Raw genomic sequence first — 18,973 nt, 5'->3', positions numbered from 1 at the left:
ATTGCCAGTCACAATCTATTCGACCTCAGATTTTTCTGCAGCTTTATAAAACTCTAAGATATTTCAAAAATTCCTCGTTATAACCAAAATATACATTGATTTCTCTTATAGAAATACATAAATCATCAAACCCAATACAAAACACTTACAACTTGGTGACCAACTTTCCCTTTGGCTTCTCGTCAGTGAACAACTTGAACCAAGTCTTTGGCACTGCCTTCCAGTCACCATGAATATCAATGACAGTTGCACCCTCAGAAGCCTTCACCAGACCATTCTTGACTGCAGCGCTGAGCTCACCGATAGCCTGTGGAAACTCATTGGCGAAGTCAAAGACAATGAAACCTTGCACATTGAGTCTGTTCATGATAATTTCAGGCCAAGCTTTGACAATCAACTTGGAGTTATCGTTGTAGCCGGCGATAGCACCACAGGCCACAATACGACCGTATCTCTTGACGTGAGTCAAACCAAAGTCCAATTGCTCGCCACCGACATTGTCGAAGTAAATGTCCACATAGTCTTCGCCGATGTACTCGTCCAACTTCTTCAAATAGTCTGGCTCTCTGTAGTTAGCGCAGTAGTCAGCACCCAAAGACTTGACCCACTCGACCTTTTCGGCGGAACCGGCAATACCAATGACTTTAGAGGCCTTGAAAAGATGCTTAGCAAGTTGAACAGCCATGGAACCTGTTGCACCAGAAGCAGCAGAGATTAAGACGGTCTGGCCTTCCTTAATCTGACCAACGTTCTTCAAACCGAAGTAGGCAGTCAAACCAGTCATACCAAGAGAGGACAAATACAATTCAGGAGCCAAGCTCTTATCGACCTTAGCGGAAATGGCAGCCTCCGAAACAATAATCTCGCTAGCCCAACCCATGAGGCCCACAACTACATCGCCTTTGGCATACTTGTCAGAGCGAGATTCGAGAACCTCACCGAGGCCAATGGAACGAATAATATCGCCCTTAAGGATAGGAGCGATATATTGTCTGGACTCCTTTTGGTTTGCAGCCATCCAAGTACGCTGAGTAGGGTCATTAGAGAGATAGTTCAATTTAACGCGAAGCTCGCCTTCCTTCAAGGACTTGCTCTCAATTTCCCTCAAACTGAAAGTGGAAGTGGGTTCTTCCCAGTTCAAGTTGACGTCCTTTTTAGGTGGGTTTTCGAGGTGAATGGCGACCATTGTTTAATTCGAGATGGAGATGGAATGTTATAAGGTTGCGAATTAGAAAGGTAGTATTGCTTTCTGTGAATTCAGAGGAATGTTGGGACTAAAGTGTCTTGATATATTCTGTTGAATCAATTGAAGACTTTTCTTGTATAAGAGAAACTTTAAACTTTCCAGAAAATGTCAATTGAGTTGATATTGTTAGGTTTGTAATCGAGCCGTGGGATTAAGTGCGCTTATATACCTTAACAGAGAGGGGGGTGCACATTGATGGAAAATGAAGTCCACCAGTTGGCTTACTAACAAAAAGGGAAAATACCGCCGCATGATTAGAAATGCAGAGGTGAGCTCAGAGATTGCGAAATTAGAACCGGGAATTCTGTGTGTCAGATTCCTTTTTAGTTTATCTTTGGTCTTACAAATACTAGGTGGTGCGCATAACTCTGGTTACATAATTATAGTGTGCTCACCACAGTTAATGAGCTCATAGGCAGGTTATAATGGGACAAGTTTGCAAATTCTTTTGAATGAAAGATTGAGTTCATTGATTGAAATGATAAAACCTATTTTGGGCTTTGCCGGCTACGATATGGAGTACGCTGCCGCCATCAATAGCCGAGGGTGCAAAACGTTATTGTGCCGAAGCCGACTCCACTTGATCCTGCAAGAACATTCCACGATGAAACATCTGTGTGCAGGGGTTGCAGTTTGCTATCTCTGATTTGCACCCAAATGAAACTAGCTTAGTACTGATCATAGATGGATAGAAATGAGAAGAACAATTCATCATAGTTTGGAGTAATGGTGAGAATATAGCTGCGTATTAAAAATTTGGTAGATTTCTGAGCTATGCTCTCTGGACGAATTCCGAAATCCCAATATGGAAAGAATTCGGGGTTATCCGAAGTGGAACTTGGAATCATTTATTCGACAACAAGAAATTGATTTTCTTCTTTTTACATTGCATAGTTGAGAAGGACAAGTCAAAGAATATCAGCTCAGGCAGAATTAGGTATATTTCTATTGAATGTTTTTTTCTTAAGATGAACGATTGAATGACGTGAAAATAATCGAGGATACACCACCGAATCAGGGTTCGCACTATTAGCTTTGTGCAAGGTCAAAGGAAGGTAAGTTTTAGAGCGCCGAATTGTAGAAAGCTATGCAACCTCAATCAGCTTTTCTCAGAAGCTACTTGCGACGGTCATGTAAGTCAAAAATTCATGCACTTCTTCGCTAAATTTTTGAGAAACACCTTTCAATGATCAAGCTTCATAAAGGCCATTCTCATGCACTGGCATGACCAGTAAGAGAACTTTGTATCATTGCGCTATCTCAAGACATGGAAACCTTGAAACAATTTTCAATGACTCAATCATTGGTTTAACCGAACAATAGTATGCAATTTGACCTTACAATGTATTTGCAACAGAACATAAGATCTGAGACAGAGTTTGGGCGCAAGTGATAAGAAATCGCTCTCTACCAGATAACGACTGAACGGAAAAGACAGCACCCAGTACAGATTAGCTTCACTCAGAATTGCTTAGAACTCTTTTGTGGAGAATGACGCAATACCTCTCTTTAACACGATACGTCCCGTTACAAAAACAACAACAAATCCAATGCTTAGTAAGTATAGAATCAATTGTTCCTTGCAACTGGGCAGTTTTTCCGAGTTTAAGCATAAACTCAAGTTACCTTCGTAGAGGAGTGCACACAAATGAAAAAACTCGGAAGGGTTACCTCATTAGGAGCATCCCATACCAATGCCACAATTTCAGGTTCACAATAGCTTCACAACAGGGAGCAGTTCTCATGAAAAGGGAATTCTAAAGAAATTGTCCTAGAGGCACATTAACACGTAGACAAAAGTGTCACCTCAATATGTTTGCTTGCTTTTTGGAGTTCCGTGTCTCACCTCTATGCGGCACTACCGACCCATATGTGAGATGACGCAGGAATGAAACGTGTGGCATATTGTGCGATAACGTCCTTCGGATAAACTGGCCATGGGATTCAAGTTGCAAAGATTACGTTCGATTGAACTGTGTCAATGTACTCAATTGAATATATGATTGAAATTCTTATAAATCCGAATCCGAATGTCGTTCTCTGTACGATTTTTACCTCTGCTGATATCAGCCGTTGGACAATTTGGCACCCTGATCCAGGTGTACACAGATCTATGAAATGTTGCAGCAACTGTGCGCGATTAGTAACCCAAAAAGTATATAAAGCCATTCATATTCCCACCCTCGTTTCCTCAACATTACATATTTTTTCAACTAGCATCGACTAGCTACTTAACTCAACACAACTAAATTACTTACACATCGCAATGTCTTTGACCGTTGACACCAACACAGTCACTTTGAACAACAAAACTACAATTCCAGCTGTCGCTCTTGGTACTTGGCAAGCATCCACTGGTGAAGCCAAAGAGGCCGTAAAGGTTGCTCTTCAAAACCACTACAGACACATTGACACAGCAGCTTTGTACAAGAACGAAGCTGAGGTCGGAGAGGGTATCATCGAGTCTGGAATTCCAAGAGAGGAGATTTATCTTACCACCAAGTTGGCCGTGACAGACTTTTTCAACGTCCAGGAGGCATTCGAGGAGTCTTTGAAAAAATTGAAGGTCGACTATGTGGACTTGTACTTGATGCACTGGCCATACGCTGTCAACCAGGAAACCCAAGAGCGTATTCCATGCGACTTCGTCGACGTCTACAAGGAGATGCAGAAGTTGTTGAAGACCGGAAAGGTCAAGTCGATTGGTGTGTCGAACTTCACCAAGAAGAAGATGGAGAGACTTTTGGCTGATCCAGAGGTCACTGTCAAGCCTGTCGTCAACCAGATCGAGTTGCACCCATTGTTGCCTCAAGACGAGTTCATTGCATGGCTCAAGGAGAACGACATCCAGGTCGAGGCCTACTGTCCATTGGGTTCGTCTCAAGCCAACTTGATTGACAATGAGACCATCAAGACCGTTGCCGAGAAGTACCACGCCGACCCAGGTCAGATCTTGGTCTCTTGGGCCGTCCAGAGGGGTACTATCGTGTTGCCTAAATCTGTCACTGAGCACAGAATCATCTCCAACTTGAAGACTGTTGTCTTGAGCGACGAAGATTTCGAGACCATCAACAACCTACACAAGAAAGAGGGCATCAAGAGAGTTGTCAACCCTAAGTGGAACGATTTCGACGACTAGATATGAGTTGTTTCTATAACGTATGCGTATTAATAAAAGGCGGATTTGAGCAAATCTCCCATATTACCTGAACCACTTGTAGTATCTTCAGTGGGACTATTTCCAGGAAAATGGCTAGAATTAACAGTAGTGGCGGTGGAGGTCTCATGCTGCAAGATCCAATTAGCTGCGCGAGTGCCGCTGTCATAGGCTCCATGAACACAACCGGCACCATCAGCGGCGGTGTGTTCACCAGCAAAACGGATTGTGGAACCAGCTCCCAAACCACACACATCGTGTTCACCAGAGAGCTGGATAAGCTCATCTATGGGATCGTCATCTACGTGCAAAGCACAGTAAGAGCCACGGATATAGGGATTCTGTGTCCAGTCTGTGACGATCACATTGAGTGGTTCAATGTTGTGTTCAATCAGAAAAACTGCCATGCCATCTTGGGTGGGCCGTGAATCAACGTGAATAGTTTGCAATAGTGGCTGTAGATAATTCCATGCTTCGTGCGGGTTTTGTTCTAAGTATTCAGTCACTGGAGATTGAGTAAGAACAATCAAACTATTTGAACCAGGATGGATTTTGGCATGATTCACCACATAAATAGGGTATTCGAATGGCTGTGGCTTGAGATCATCTATGTGATAATTGTTAAAGCCTTCAGAACGGTCGTGAGCTAGAACCGTAAAGCGTTCTTCATTCATATCCCACCATACTTGGTCGAATTCAATGATTACCTTGCCGAGAGCACCGAAGTGAATGGACTGAAAGCTTTCGGTCATGTGCTTTGGAAGAGGAGGTTGCCAAACAAGACTGTATTCATGAGATTCTTCGAGGACTAATATTGAGTGAGGTACGGTCACCACCAAGTAATCCGCTTCGATCTGAGTTCCATCGGTAGTTATGACAGTATGAAAGCTATCACGCTTCCCGCTTTTTCGCCTGATACACTTCACTGGCTTCGATTTCATAATCCGGCTATGAAGAGGCCTAGCTAAGTGATCTATCAAATACGAGTAACCCTTCTTGTTGAATAGATTACGGCCCTGGTGCCTCATAACAGCATACTTGCCGCTAATTTTCTCGTAGTCAATTCCATACCAGAGCTCCATGTACCGCATCATACGGCCACAGTACTCCTTTTGTTCACCAGTCAATAGTTTATCTTGCGTCTTCATGTAGACTTCTACGATGCTTTTAAGGGACATGTCTACAGCGTCCAATCTAGCATAGTAGAGCTCAATGAATGATTCAATATCATCCATGACTTGCTTCAACTTCAAATCGTAAATTTCGAGTTTCCCTAGTTTTTCGAGAACGTGATATGCTGTAGGTTTATCATCGAAGTATCCATCACGGCTGGGATCGAATAATCCCATGGCCATACTGTCTCGAAGCACCGAATTTGTCAAAACATCATGAAACCAAGAAGCGCCCAAATCATAGGAGGCATTGCATTTCGACAGAGTCTTATCTGTTTTGATTCTACCTCCGATTCTATCTTGTGCTTCCAAAATGAGCACGTCTTCGGCAGAAAACGGGGTATTTCTACTGCTGACAAGAGTATGTGCCGCCTTGAGGCCCGATACGCCTGCTCCTATCACACAGACTTTGACTTTGTGGGCCATTCGAGAAAGAAGTAGTGGCACAGATGTGAGTAGAGGAGATGGACTTGAAAATAGACTATTTCGTGGGAGCAAACAAAGTACGAAGAAGACGGGAATTACAGAATTAGAATTTTTAGTTCAAATTTATGTTGTTTCATTTGAAAATTGCTAGGGAGAGAATTGGTTCCTAAGAAAGTGTCTAATGGACCGTCGATCGAAACAGAACTCCGTCATGCCTGAACCGTGGGGAGATTCCGAAATAGGATAGCAGCAGCCAAATTCTCGATTGAGGGAATAGAAGTTGGTCAGTCGTCTAATATCGTCAAAGCAAGCCCAAGGCCTTCAAGGCTTGGACCCGTACTTGTCTACAGAATGCGTCCCTATCGTCACGCCATAACTTACACGCATCAATGTTGGCACCGCTCTCGGGATTGGGCTCAGCAAGCATTGAAACCACACTCAACAAGATCTTCTCCACGCTCTGGATTGGAGACCATCTCTCCTCAGGACGTTCGTACTGGTTCGGATCCTCGCCCGGCGGATGCAATATACTTATACAGACCGTGCCGTCCTCATAAATGTTTGGGTGAAGCAAGGGTGGATCGAAGGTGAGCAGCGGAGGACTTAGTGGGTAGTCAGTGGGGAACTTCAACACGGCACGAAACACTCCGTTCTCGTAGGGTGTATCTTCGGGACCCTCCAACAAGCAGTCCCATTCGAACAAGTTGTCGTCGGAAATAGGGCCGGCCACGATTCCGGGCGGCAGATCTCGTGCTAGCTGTTGGTATTCTTTCAAGAGTCTCTTCTGAGCAGTGGATCGCGGTTTCATTCTATCTGGAGAATTAGAATAAAGTGGATGATTTTACTGAGTCGGTAATGGCAAAACTGGTCTTATTTATAGTTTTCTGGTCTAATGATCTAGCCTAGAAAGGTGTTGGGTGTTGAAATGTAGTAGGTTGGGGAGGTCTTGCGAGTGATTATGTGTCAAGTGCATATAGCCAGACGATCTTCGGATAAGCCAGAGGCAAGGGAACAGAAGAAAAGAGGGGTTGAGAAAAAAAAGAAGGAGAACAAATCGAGGGAAATTGTGTCTATATTTATATTGCAAATTCTGGAACGCCTGCATCCATCGACAGCTCCCATCTGTACTGTGTTTCTTCGATCTTCTGCTTTGCCTGGTCTACTGTAATACCTCCAGGCTATACAGATCTGGAGATCAGATATCCACTTTGATAATTTTATAACGAAATTCAAATCACGAACAGAATAACGAAATTTCCTCAAATTTATAAATTTCCCCAAATTTCAACCCCAATGCGATTACATGTTCCCCACGATTCCTACTGACCACCTCGCCCTTATCTTCAGGACCACCGATTTTTCACCAATCCTCAATCCCACCCCTCATAACCCACACACAAAATTATACAAAGCCCCCATAATGTCCAAAGTTTTTTCGGGAAAAGTTAAAAACGTTTTGAGTGGCGACACCTTGGTGTTGGTGCCCCCCTCGTCTACGCAGGTGCCTGTTCCTGAAAGAGTCCTTACGCTTCAGTACGTGAGAGGTGATTCGTACGAGGCCCGCGAGTTTTTGCGCCAATTGGTGATTGGAAAGGTCGTCAAATTCAAGGTTTTGTTCCAGCTTCCAACGACGGGCAAAGAGTTCGGTGATGTCCAGGCTCCCATCTTCAATTCGTTGATCGAGTTGATGGTCCAAAAGGGTTGGGTCAAACTTAAGGACAACATCAAAACCGACTCCGACGACGAAGACACGTTTGTGCAGAAATTGAGAGATTTGGAGCAAACAGCGCAGAAAAACGGCCTCGGAGTGTGGGCCGCTTCGTTCGCGGAGCCTCAGATCGTTCCTTTGGACGAGTCTGTGAGAGATGCCTCTAAACAGAAGCCATTGAGCCTCATCGTAGAGAAAGTAATCAGTGGTGATCGTATTGTAGGCCGTATTTTGGTCGACGCCGCTCACCACGTCCTGCAACCTTTGATCTTGGCGGGTTTGAAGGCTCCTAGAACCGATGACCTGGAATCGTCCGTTGTCAAGGTGGCTCACCAGGCTAAGCAGTATGTTGAAGATCACCTTTTGACCACCAAGGCTGCCTTGACGGCTGTCATTGTGGGCGAGAGCAACAACGGCGTGCCTTTGGTCCAGGTCGAGCATCCCTCTGGAAACAGCATTCATGAAAAGCTTCTTGAAAATGGCTTTGCTGAAATCGTGGACTGGCAATCTTCTTTGATTGGCTCGTCTGTCATGAGCGGCTACAGAAAAGCCGAGCAGACTGCTAAGGCACTTGGAAAAGGCATCTATGCATCCATTACAGCTAAACCAGTGTCCACCTCTACAAGTGGAGCAGCCACAGGTGGTGTTTCCGCCAAAAACTTGCGTCCTGGTTTGACAGTCGATGGTGTTGTTGTCTCTAAAGTTATAAACGTGGACCTGGTCAATGTTCGTTTGCCTTCCGGTGAGGAGATTACTGTTCAGTTGTCTTCTCTCAGAGGCCCAAGACCAAATGACACTACCGTTACTACGAACTCGAACGACCAACAGGCACTCGTTCAAATGGCTAGAGAGTATTCGAGACATCTTATGATCGGCAAAACTGCCTCGATGTACATCGATGGCTTCAGAGCTGCCAATAAGGACTTGAACCTCGATGAAAGGTTTTTGGTCAGTCTTAAAATCAACAACAAAGATGTTTCGGAATCTATTGTTTCGAATGGTTTCGCTTCTGTCATCAGACACAACAAGCAGACAGCTGGTGAGAGATCCATGAACTGGGATAGATTGATCGAGATTGAAGAAGAGCAGAAAAAGCTTGGAAAAAAAGGAATCTTTTTCAATGGTGATATCTCTAAGATCTTGACTATCGGAACCAGAGTAGTCAATGCCTCTGAGAACGCAACAAAGGCCAAGACGTTTTTCTCTGGGTTCAGCAAAAAGGGTAGAATTTCTGGTTACTACGTGGAATACATTCCTTCTGCTAACAGAGTTCGTTTGTATAATCCAAAGGAATCTACTAAGTTGACTTTGGTCTTGGGTGGCTTGTCCAACGACAGAGGCAGCGAAACCGGAGCTGAGGGTCTTGATTACATGAACAAAAAGTATTTGCAGAGAAATGCTGAGTTTGAGGTTTATGACACCGATAAGGTTGGTGGTTTTATTGGAAATTTGTTTGCAAACGCGCAAGCCACCAAGCCAGTCCAAGAGGAGCTCTTGAGTGCTGGATTGGCTTCCGTGCATGAAATTGCTGTTTCTTCGAACTCTTTTGGAGCAGATTTCGAGAGTGCTGAAGCGTCCGCCAAGGCTGCCAAAAGAGGTATCTGGAAGAACTATGATGCTCAAGCAGAGCTGAAAGCTGCTGCTGATGCCGCTGAAAAATTGAACCAACTCAACTTGGAAAATGTCAAGCCTAAGTTCTTTGATATCGAGGTTGTTGATATCGACAATGAGGGTATTTTCTCATTCCATATGGCTGATGCTCAGACATCTTCCAAATTTGCTAAGTTCAAGCAAGATTTTAATGCATTCCATGCCCAAAATCCAAGTGCTAGTACTTCTTCCGTTGACTTGCCTATCAAATTGACTAAGGGTCCCAAGAAGGGAGAGTATGTCTCAGCTAAATATGGCGAGTCTGGTAAATTCTACCGTGCCAGAGTACAGAACTTTGACAGAAATACCGGAAGATACTATGTGAAGCATGTTGATTTTGGAAATGTCGATAGGGTGACTTTGAGCGAGCTCCGGGTTTTGCCACAGAAGTTCTCCGTCACTACCATTCCATCATTTGCTCACTCATTCAGATTGAAGGCTATCAAGTTGCCACCTACCGTTCCATCGGACTACTTGAGCGAGGCTTTGGAAATCTTGGAAGACTTAACTTTCGATCGTAAATTGGTTCTCAGTGGATATCCATCTAGCAGCGGTGTTGAGTATGATGCTGTTTTGTACGATTCAGAGAAGTCCTTGGTTGATGCCGATTACACGATTAACAACGAGATTGTTTCTTTGGGCTTTGGAATTGTTGACCAAAAGGCAAGTGGCGCAGAGACTGCCAAGTTGTTGCAGACAGAGGAGGAGGCCAGAAGAAGCAGATTGGGATGTTGGGAGTTTGGAGACATTCGTCCGGAAGAGGATTAGAGAATCTTCTGAGAATACAAAAAAATGGCTATAGATAGTTATCACATAACACATTTTACGGTTTGAAACGTTGTTTGATTTTGAATATTCGGGGTTCCGAAAAACTGGAGGTGCTTTCACATTCATGTAGAAAATTTGCTCCCATAAATACTTTTGATTCGGGAAGGAGGAACTGTTTTAGTGCTTCACGATGACTACTTTTGAATGTTGGCAAATGATTCGATTTTGAGATTGATTGTAATTGAAACTCTGGAACACCCTTTCAAAATACAAATGATATCTATTTCGAAACAATATAATGTATTCGATGAAGCTTTGCTAAAATTAGTCTTTCCAGATCTTCGAACCACAAGTGCTCTGTGTCCTTAGGTTTGGGTGCTCTCAAGATTCGAGGTGCTGCTTGGAATCAAGAAATAGCCAGCGGTTTCTAGCACTGCGCCAATACTGAGCGATATCCACCTAATCTTCTAAACATTTCACATTTTCGAAATCACAAAGATCACTTTGAGTACTGTGACCTCCTACTGTAATACAAAGAAACTACCACAGAACAAGAGAATAAGCGACTCAAAAGCATCAACAAACAAACAGTGAGAAACAGAAACAAATAGAAACAAACTCGAATATCCAAAATAATAAAATGTAAAATAATAGAATAAAAACACACGTAACACTCCATCAAACATATTCCCCTTATCTCCTACCGCACTGCCTACCGAGTGGCCCCGGAGATAACAGCAGGCACTGGAGATTTGGTCCAGCGAGTCCTATGGCCCCAGACAACAGTCAGAACAGTACAATGCACAGCCCCATACATACCACCAAAACAAAAAAAAAAAACACAGAAAATTAAGCAAACAACCCAAATAATAAAAATGAATAAAAAAAATAATCTGCTCCCAAAATGACCCACCCCCCGCCACTTAACACCTGTTCTTATCGCGTCCACCCAGCCCACTAGAACCTTCTACTGCACCCGACCGGGTAACCCGCCAGATTATGCTCCGCGAAATTTCAGGCGCCTCTCCACAACGAATATACTACATTTCACATCAACAACTTCCACCATGAATCCAGCCGTCACCAACTTGGGACTCATGTTAATCATGATGCAGGTCCTGCGTCGTTTGGATCTCGAGGATCCAGATATCTTGTTCTACGTCCGTGTGGGCTATGCTGCTTGTCAGTTGATCTCGTTCGCTGTGTGTATGTACGTCAAGTACCAAATCAACAAGAAGAACGACTTGACCACCATCAAGTACGTGGAGCCAGCCAACCCCATGTCGGGCCAATCCGAGGCCAAGGCTGTGGTGACCACCGTCAAGGAGTACGACTTGAAGCAGATTGACTCTCAGATCAAGAGTATCTTCACTAGTTTGGCCATGATGGGCTTCATGCACTTGTACATGAAGTACACCAACCCATTGGTGATGCAGTCTGTGTCTTCCGTCAAGTCTGCATTGGAGACCAACATTGTAAAGATTCACTTCTGGGGCCAACCTGCTGCTGGTGAGTTGAAGAGACCTTTCAAGGCTGCCCCTGGCTTTTTGCTGGCTTTCACTGGTGGTGCTGGCGAGGTCAAGACCGATAAGGCTTCTGTGGAGGCTGCCGAGACTGCCGGTGCTGGTGGTATTAAGGAGGACTAGTTTGGATGTTGTTCGGCCTGGACAGTGCCGTGTATACAAATTTAGGCATGGTTTTTGTGATTTGTAGACTTGATGGAAGTCCATCTGTACTTGTAGACGCGAAAGAGTGCTGAGTATGAGAGTATTCTCTTTTGTTGCACTGATAAAACACTTGAAATTTGCCAATCCGATTGAATAATTACAGTTGGGAATTTACTCAAAACTAGAAGTTCTTTGCCATTTTATATACGAATGCATGTTCATCACCTAACGTTAACGTCAACTTTGCGCTAGAATCTCATACCTTTCACCGCTCAGTAAAGTCATCAACCAAAAGACATTCTTGCTTCTTGCCCCGAACAAAACCGATTGTGTCGAGAAGTTTTGTACTGACAACGAGCTCACGCACAGTCCATTTGCCGACATTATAGATCTCGGGAACGGCTTGGTTGATCGGAAGAATCAAATTCTCGTAAATCTCACGGAACTGCAAAACATCTTGAGCACTAACCTCAGTTTCCTTGTCCATCCGCACAAAACAATCGTGAATCCAATCAGGAAGGTATTGCTCGCTTGGATCTTCATCCTTGTATTGATCCTTGTTGAAGCATCTGATCAAGTATACGAGCCAAATTTGATCCATGAGTTCTTGCTCAAGAATATCATTATAACTGGTTACACCCATTGTAACCAATAGGGATTGTGCAAATCTGGTGTCCTTTTTGTAAACAGATTTGAGACTCAACACCTCCGGCTTATGCTCCGATAAAAGGTTGTTCTCCAAACGCTTGATTTGGGTCACAGCTGCTCGTAGAATGTTCTTTTGGCCTGTGAGATATACAGCAACCGCTTCAGCGTTCGCAGAACCGGTAGCGTTAGGAACATTTATCAAGGCCGCTTTGGAGTCGACTGCTTGACGGAGGTGATTGAGGCCACTCAATTGCATACGAAGAGTGAGTTTGGTCTCCCATTTACTTCTCACTAGCCATTGAAAGACACTGATGAGAGATTCTGGAATAACATCCTTGTTGATGAAGTAGACAAGACCGTCCTTGTATTGTTCATACAGCTCCAAACTGAGCTTTCCAACCTTCTCGGTCACCGTTGCATCATTGACTACAGAAGTTGTGTAGTCAGATATCTTTGGAAGAACAACGCCTTTTGCCTCGAGCTCGGGCAACATCTCCAAAGGAACCTTAATCTTGAGCGCCACGGAGTCGGCTGCATTATCAGCTAAGCAGAAGCCATATGCAAGAAGGAGTTCCTCGTTACCTTTGCGGCCATAATTGTTGTAGAGTTGACCTCCAGCGTGACTCGAGGTTTCGAAGACAAACGAGTTGTCCTTGACACTCCAAGTAACATCCGACTTTGGGTTGTGGTTGAGTAGATCAACGACTGGGATCAACATGGCAACATCCTCCTGGAGGAAATTAATTTCGGCCACCTCCGAACTTCCCTCGAGGAGCTTACATGGAAACGAGCGAGACTTATAGATCATCAGTGCCCACAAGTAGGCCGGAAAAGAGGTCCAGTTATCGTGCTGGTCGTCACAAAGATACTCGAACAACTGTTGCGGCTCGTAGAATTTGTGTTCGTAGTAGAATTTCATGTTCATAAAATGCGATTGCGGCTTTGCTGCGTCTTCGGGCATCAATGAGATCACCGACCACCACTCCTCCACCAAGCCAAAGAGGTTTTCACGGAGCGAGCTGCCCAAATTGGAGCCACTGAGCAATTTCTGATCTTCTGGCAGCCACAAATAAGGGCTGTTGATGGCCTGGGCCGAGGGAAGAGCATCTATGTAGGCTGCAAAAAACGACTTGTGCAAGTACTCGGGCGCACGCTCACGAGCCAAGAAAAGTTTTGCAAAAGCGTTGATGTTTCTGGTCTTCTTGACTAGCGCAGCTGCATCAAAGTCAAAAGATTCAAGCGCATCAGAGAGTTTGACGATGGTTTTGACAGGAACAGTGATGGCAACAGAACCAGATGATTCTGCCTCGGCGCCGATATTTCCAGGCGCAAGCTGGACGAAGTTTACTGTGGAGGGGATGGCGGCGCCATTGCTTTTGGCCCAATTGAGCAAGGCTTCTATTTTGTCCATTATGATAGAAGTCCTTAGAAACAGTACTAGTAATGAGTACAGTAATGAGTACAGTAATGAGTAGATACTAGGAAGACCCTGAAATTTAGGTAATAGGCGAGATCCAGTACGTTTTGACAGAACAAATCGTAATTTTTTTGGAAGGGAAAACTTTCACAAACACATACGATGTATGATCATAATTATTAATTCTCTAAATACATACTTTTCACTCTACTATGTCTTGTCTTTGCCTGTGGTTTGGAAAACAAAGTGCAATTCTTACAGCCAAGCAAGTAAGAGAAAAAGAAATAAACATTCGTATAAATACATCAGCTCGTGCCCCTCTTTTCTAAAAAAAATTTACTCCCATTTCATCCTCTTTTTCCTCGCCGTTACTATCAGCCCCCAGATTTCTCAAAGTATAACACCACTTTAGTAACCACCATGCTTTCAGCACTTAGAGCCCAAACAAGAGCCTGTGCGCTATTACCGCGCAGAACTCTCCACGCCTCATACAGAGCATTCAACGAGACCCCTAAAAAAACTCCCGAGCCCGAAAACAGCCCGAAACAAGATGACCTACAGCCCAAGAAAAGACCGCTCAGCAGAGTGCTGATCGGCGGCTCCAAGGACCAAAACAAGAAGTTCTCGTCCAGCGGCTCCATCGAGTTTGCGTCCTGGAAATCCATTCTCGTGTTGTTGGGTGTTGGTGGTGCATTCACCTATTGGTTCACTCAAGAGAAGGAAAGATTGAGGCTCCAAAAGGAGGCAGAAAGTAAGCGTGGTGTGGGAAAGCCCCATATCGGAGGCCCCTTCAGTTTGATCGACACCAAGTCGCAGCCATTTACCCAGGAGAACTTGAAGAACGACAAGAAGATGTTCTCCATCATCTACTTTGGCTTCACCCATTGTCCCGATGTTTGTCCTGACGAGTTGGATAAATTGGGTGAGATTCTCGACGAGTTAAAGCAGAAAAACGACATCACGTTGCAGCCCATCTTCATCACCTGTGATCCTGCTAGAGACAGCCCCGAGATCGTGGAACAGTACTTGCAAGACTTCCACCCCACCATTGTAGGATTGACCGGTACTTATGAGGCCGTCAAGAACGTTTGCAAGAGGTTCCGTGTGTATTTCTCCACGCCACCAGATGTCAAGCCGGGTCAGGATTACTTGGTGGACCACTCCATCTTTTTCTACCTCATGGACGCAGAGGGCAACTTTGTGGATGTGATTGGACGTGAGGTGACTGCGTCACAGGGCGCTGAGCGTATCAGAAAGCATGTCGATGCGTTTGTGCCTGCTTCGGAGCGCGAAGCCCGTAAATCCTCTTGGTTGGGCTTCCTCTACAAGTAAGCCGGTCCCTATTCAATGTACATAGATTTAAAAGGCACTATATATATTTAAGTTGACAGACAATACATGATTTCCAACTGGTTCCTTGTGATCGCCGTCTTGGTAAAGGAACGAGAAAGTGGGACTGCTCCGGGCATCTTGCTGAATTCCATGATAATGATGACTTTCTGAGTTCTAGCCAATTTCTGAAGACTGGGCTTCTCGACAAGAAAAATTTGATTTGAAGCAAATCTCAAAAATTGACGATGAGCATTTCATAACGTGAACTAGACATCACCAAGTCCCAATTAAGAAATGGTCATCTTACGAGTGGGTTGTACAGTCAGACGAGATTTAGAGTGCACACCCTGAACCGCCCAAACGCATCGTCATGACCGCTCCTGTCAGATCCAACTCACCCGTTCCAATGATCTCCATCTCATATCCTCCCCGCCGACATATGCTCCTCATTGGTACTTAAGTGAGGTTGATTTATGGTGCATCGAACAGGCAGACTTAGTGTTTTAGCCGTTCGTGCGTCCTATCTGCAGGCCATGCGATTACAAGAACTCAATCTGCGACAATATAGCAGGGCTTTAGATGGACATAGATCAGCATTTAAGGTGGCCAAGCGGCTGATATAATTTGCGGTCCATATCCGAAAATGGAAATCAATAATTCTCATGACAATGATGCAGTCCCAGGAACGAAATTCGTTCCTCCTCGCTACCTAGCATGGATGTATGCTGTGGACCGTATAGGTGTTGAGGGAAGAGGGATTGAGCGTGTGGAGCCAGAAGAAAGACAAGATAATGTTTGCATGAAGCAGTTTATTTCTGTCATTGGCCTTTGGTTTGCTGGCTGCGGAGGTATCACCACCATGTCTTCCTTCTTCTTGCCTACTATCTTGTTCGGACTTAACATGAAGCAGTCGATGATTTCTGGTTTGATTGGTATGAACTTGGGATGTCTTGTTCCGGCTTACTGTTCTGTGATGGGTCCTAAGTCCGGCTGTCGTCAGATGGTCACTGCCCGTTTTCTTTTTGGCCATTGGGGTGTGAAGTTTGTCTCGATTATAGTCATTTTGGGTGGTATTGGATGGTCCGTCGTCAACTGTGTGGTTGGTGGACAAATGCTCCAGGCTGTATCTGGAAACACTGTCAGTCTTGCTTTGGGTATTGTCATTGTTTTCCTTGGAAGTCTCATTGTTGGAATCTTTGGTATTAGAGTCCTTCTCAGATTCCAAGGTATCGTCGCCATTCCTACCAACATCGCTATTTTGCTCTATTACATTGTCGTTTGCAAGCAAACAAAGTGGATTCCCGAGTCAAACAAGGCTGTTGCTGAGCTCGGTTACAACCCATTGACTGTCACTGGCCATTGGCTCTCATATTTCACAATTGCATACTCTTGTACCGCCACCTGGGGAAGCTGTGCTTCTGACTACTACATCTTGTTTCCAGCCCACACTTCCGGCAAGAAGGTCTTCTGGGTCACCTTTTTCGGTATTGCTATTCCTTCCAACTTCGCTGCCATCGTTGGTATCATCGCCGGAAACATTTCGTATTCTTATGGTCCCTGGACTGAGGCCTACAACGATTTCGGTATCGGTGGTTTGATCAACGTTGCTTTCAAGCCATGGGGAGGTTTCGGAAAGTTTGTGGTGGTTTTGCTTTACATCTCTGTTATTTGCAATACTCTCATGAACACATACTCCGCTGCCTTTGAGGTTCAACTTATTTCTACGAAGCTCGCAATTGTGCCACGTTGGATCTGGGCTACTTTGATCTCTGTAATCTACTTGGTTCTCTCTCTTGCCGGTCAATCTCATTTGTCCACTGTTATCGGAAATGTTCTTCCGATGTTGGGTTACTGGATCACCATCTACATCACTTTGCTATTGGAAGAGAACTTGATTTTCAGAAATACGGTGACCAAGAAGCTTCACTTCAAGGAGTTTGAAGGACAGGCCGATTTTGCATCCTTGGAGGATGACATAGAAAAAATAAGCCCTACGTTGACCAATACTAAATCAGTTGACTCATCAGAGTCCGTTACTCTGTCGTTGTACAACTGGAGCAATTGGGATCAACCCAAAAAGATTTCCGCTGGTTATGCCGCCGCTATTGCTTTTGTTGCAGGAGCTGTCGGTGCTGCTATGGGAATGAACCAAGTCTACTACATTGGACCTATTTCCAAGAAGATTGGTGATAGCGGGGGTGACATTGGAATGTGGCTTTGTGCTGCTTTCTCTGGTGTCGTGTATCCTGTTCTCCGTTACTTCGAGCTCAAGAGATGGGGTCGCTAATCGTCCTTCACAACTTAATGGTGAGAATGCTCGAGGTTATTCTTGCCGCAGCATTTGTGCTGTTAATTTGACACTATACACTAATATATTACAACTAATTTAACTTGAACAAAGCAGGTATGGAACGAACATATGGTATTATTGTTTGACTTGCAAAGCAGAAGCATATTTTCACTGTAAGTTTAGCTCTCACATTTAATGAATTTAATTCAAAATTAGTTTCTGTAGGTAAAGGGTTTCAAGAAATTTCAGTCAAATAGAGCAAATGGAAAGAATTCGTGAAACCAAAACTGCCTCGACAGAAGGAAAATCTCATGCAATTAAAACGATATTCTATGCGAAGGCTAAATGACATCATTTGCTATCCCTGCTCGAATTCTGCAATCTTCTTTTAACTGAGACCAAATCTGAGAGATTTCAAATTGACAAAAGACAAATTCATTAAATAATTGAAGGTTCTTTGACAAATGCTCAATTCGAAAATTATTCAAAACAATTATCCCAAAAATGAACTCATTTATCAAATTCACACCGCTTATCTAAGGACTGTACCTTATCTATACCAAGTACTACTAAGCTCTTCTCAATGACTGGACTCACGAAGACACAATTGGACGATTTCGCAAGTGAGGGAATGATCTGTATCCCAGAATTCCTCTCTTCGAGCGAAGTTGAAAATCTCCGCCTGGAAGCACGGAAATTGCTTCTGCAATTGGACATTGAATCTCATCCCAAGACACTATTCGAAACTGGAGACGGGGACCATGTAGGCGATAAATATTTTCTCGACTCTTCGGATCAGATTTCTTATTTCTTTGATACGGATGCTTTTGGCACGGACGGTAAGCTCCGCTTTCTGCCGGAGATAGCAGTGAACAAAATCGGTCACGGGTTGCACATGAAGAACCAATTGTATCATCAGATTACGTTTAGTGATCGCGTTAAAGACATTGTTAGAGACCTAGGGTATAAGGATCCGCGGGTCTTGCAAAGTATGCTCATTTTCAAGAATCCCACTGAGTCCGAACTGGAGACTGCTAGGGACAACGAGGTTCCGTCACATTCGGATGGGACTTTTTTGTTCACCAAACCTCAATCTGCAGTGGGATTTTGGATTGCTCTAGAAGATTGCACTACGGAAAATGGTTGTTTATCGTATAGTCCAGGTACTCACAAAACGGTGCCTATTTCAAAGAGGTTTGTTAGATTAGAGGGCGGTAAAAAGGGTTGCGGCTTTGAGGATGTTCCTATAAATGTAGATGTTCCAGTGGACGATCCAGAGAGTTACAGGAATGTTGAATGTCCGGCAGGCTCGTTGATTCTTATCCACAATGCGGTTCTTCATAAATCGGAGAAAAATAGGCTGGAAAAGTCAAGATGGGCTTATGCATTTCACGCTATTGATGGAACGGATGGATATGATGAGAAGAACTGGCTACAAGTTCCTTCCTCTGGCGGCACCAACTTCCTGAAGTTGTATGAGGAGTAAGCGGGA

General features: G+C 44.2%; 10 protein-coding genes across 10 annotated transcripts; 6 read left to right on the top strand and 4 right to left on the bottom strand.

Moving 5' to 3' along the window:
* Nucleotides 1-145: 145 nt before the first annotated feature.
* On the bottom strand, nt 146-1,186 carry PUMCH_001743 (uncharacterized protein; the record flags this gene model as incomplete). Its single annotated transcript, XM_063020782.1, has 1 exon — nt 146-1,186. The coding sequence occupies one exon, from the start codon at nt 1,184-1,186 to the stop codon at nt 146-148; it is 1,041 nt and encodes a 346-aa protein (XP_062876852.1).
* Nucleotides 1,187-3,512: 2,326 nt separating this feature from the next.
* Nucleotides 3,513-4,385, top strand: PUMCH_001742 (uncharacterized protein; the record flags this gene model as incomplete). The annotated part of the gene is made up of 1 exon (XM_063020781.1): nt 3,513-4,385. The coding sequence occupies one exon, from the start codon at nt 3,513-3,515 to the stop codon at nt 4,383-4,385; it is 873 nt and encodes a 290-aa protein (XP_062876851.1).
* Nucleotides 4,386-4,414: 29 nt separating this feature from the next.
* PUMCH_001741 (uncharacterized protein) lies at nt 4,415-6,001 on the bottom strand (the record flags this gene model as incomplete). Its single annotated transcript, XM_063020780.1, has 1 exon — nt 4,415-6,001. One exon carries the CDS (start codon nt 5,999-6,001, stop codon nt 4,415-4,417), a length of 1,587 nt encoding a protein of 528 aa, XP_062876850.1.
* A 301-nt stretch (nt 6,002-6,302) lies between these two features.
* Nucleotides 6,303-6,809, bottom strand: PUMCH_001740 (uncharacterized protein; the record flags this gene model as incomplete). The annotated part of the gene is made up of 1 exon (XM_063020779.1): nt 6,303-6,809. One exon carries the CDS (start codon nt 6,807-6,809, stop codon nt 6,303-6,305), a length of 507 nt encoding a protein of 168 aa, XP_062876849.1.
* Nucleotides 6,810-7,304: 495 nt separating this feature from the next.
* On the top strand, nt 7,305-10,127 carry PUMCH_001739 (uncharacterized protein; the record flags this gene model as incomplete). The annotated part of the gene is made up of 1 exon (XM_063020778.1): nt 7,305-10,127. The coding sequence occupies one exon, from the start codon at nt 7,305-7,307 to the stop codon at nt 10,125-10,127; it is 2,823 nt and encodes a 940-aa protein (XP_062876848.1).
* Nucleotides 10,128-11,194: 1,067 nt separating this feature from the next.
* Nucleotides 11,195-11,773, top strand: PUMCH_001738 (uncharacterized protein; the record flags this gene model as incomplete). Its single annotated transcript, XM_063020777.1, has 1 exon — nt 11,195-11,773. The coding sequence occupies one exon, from the start codon at nt 11,195-11,197 to the stop codon at nt 11,771-11,773; it is 579 nt and encodes a 192-aa protein (XP_062876847.1).
* Nucleotides 11,774-12,059: 286 nt separating this feature from the next.
* Nucleotides 12,060-13,853, bottom strand: PUMCH_001737 (uncharacterized protein; the record flags this gene model as incomplete). The annotated part of the gene is made up of 1 exon (XM_063020776.1): nt 12,060-13,853. One exon carries the CDS (start codon nt 13,851-13,853, stop codon nt 12,060-12,062), a length of 1,794 nt encoding a protein of 597 aa, XP_062876846.1.
* Nucleotides 13,854-14,279: 426 nt separating this feature from the next.
* PUMCH_001736 (uncharacterized protein) lies at nt 14,280-15,191 on the top strand (the record flags this gene model as incomplete). The annotated part of the gene is made up of 1 exon (XM_063020775.1): nt 14,280-15,191. The coding sequence occupies one exon, from the start codon at nt 14,280-14,282 to the stop codon at nt 15,189-15,191; it is 912 nt and encodes a 303-aa protein (XP_062876845.1).
* Nucleotides 15,192-15,834: 643 nt separating this feature from the next.
* PUMCH_001735 (uncharacterized protein) lies at nt 15,835-17,478 on the top strand (the record flags this gene model as incomplete). Its single annotated transcript, XM_063020774.1, has 1 exon — nt 15,835-17,478. One exon carries the CDS (start codon nt 15,835-15,837, stop codon nt 17,476-17,478), a length of 1,644 nt encoding a protein of 547 aa, XP_062876844.1.
* Nucleotides 17,479-18,064: 586 nt separating this feature from the next.
* PUMCH_001734 (uncharacterized protein) lies at nt 18,065-18,967 on the top strand (the record flags this gene model as incomplete). The annotated part of the gene is made up of 1 exon (XM_063020773.1): nt 18,065-18,967. One exon carries the CDS (start codon nt 18,065-18,067, stop codon nt 18,965-18,967), a length of 903 nt encoding a protein of 300 aa, XP_062876843.1.
* Nucleotides 18,968-18,973: the final 6 nt, after the last annotated feature.

The sequence above is a fragment of the Australozyma saopauloensis genome, chromosome 2 (assembly GCF_035610405.1).
Source record: "Australozyma saopauloensis chromosome 2, complete sequence".
NCBI lineage: Eukaryota > Fungi > Ascomycota > Pichiomycetes > Serinales > Metschnikowiaceae > Australozyma > Australozyma saopauloensis.
This window is presented reverse-complemented; position numbering and strand designations above follow the sequence as displayed.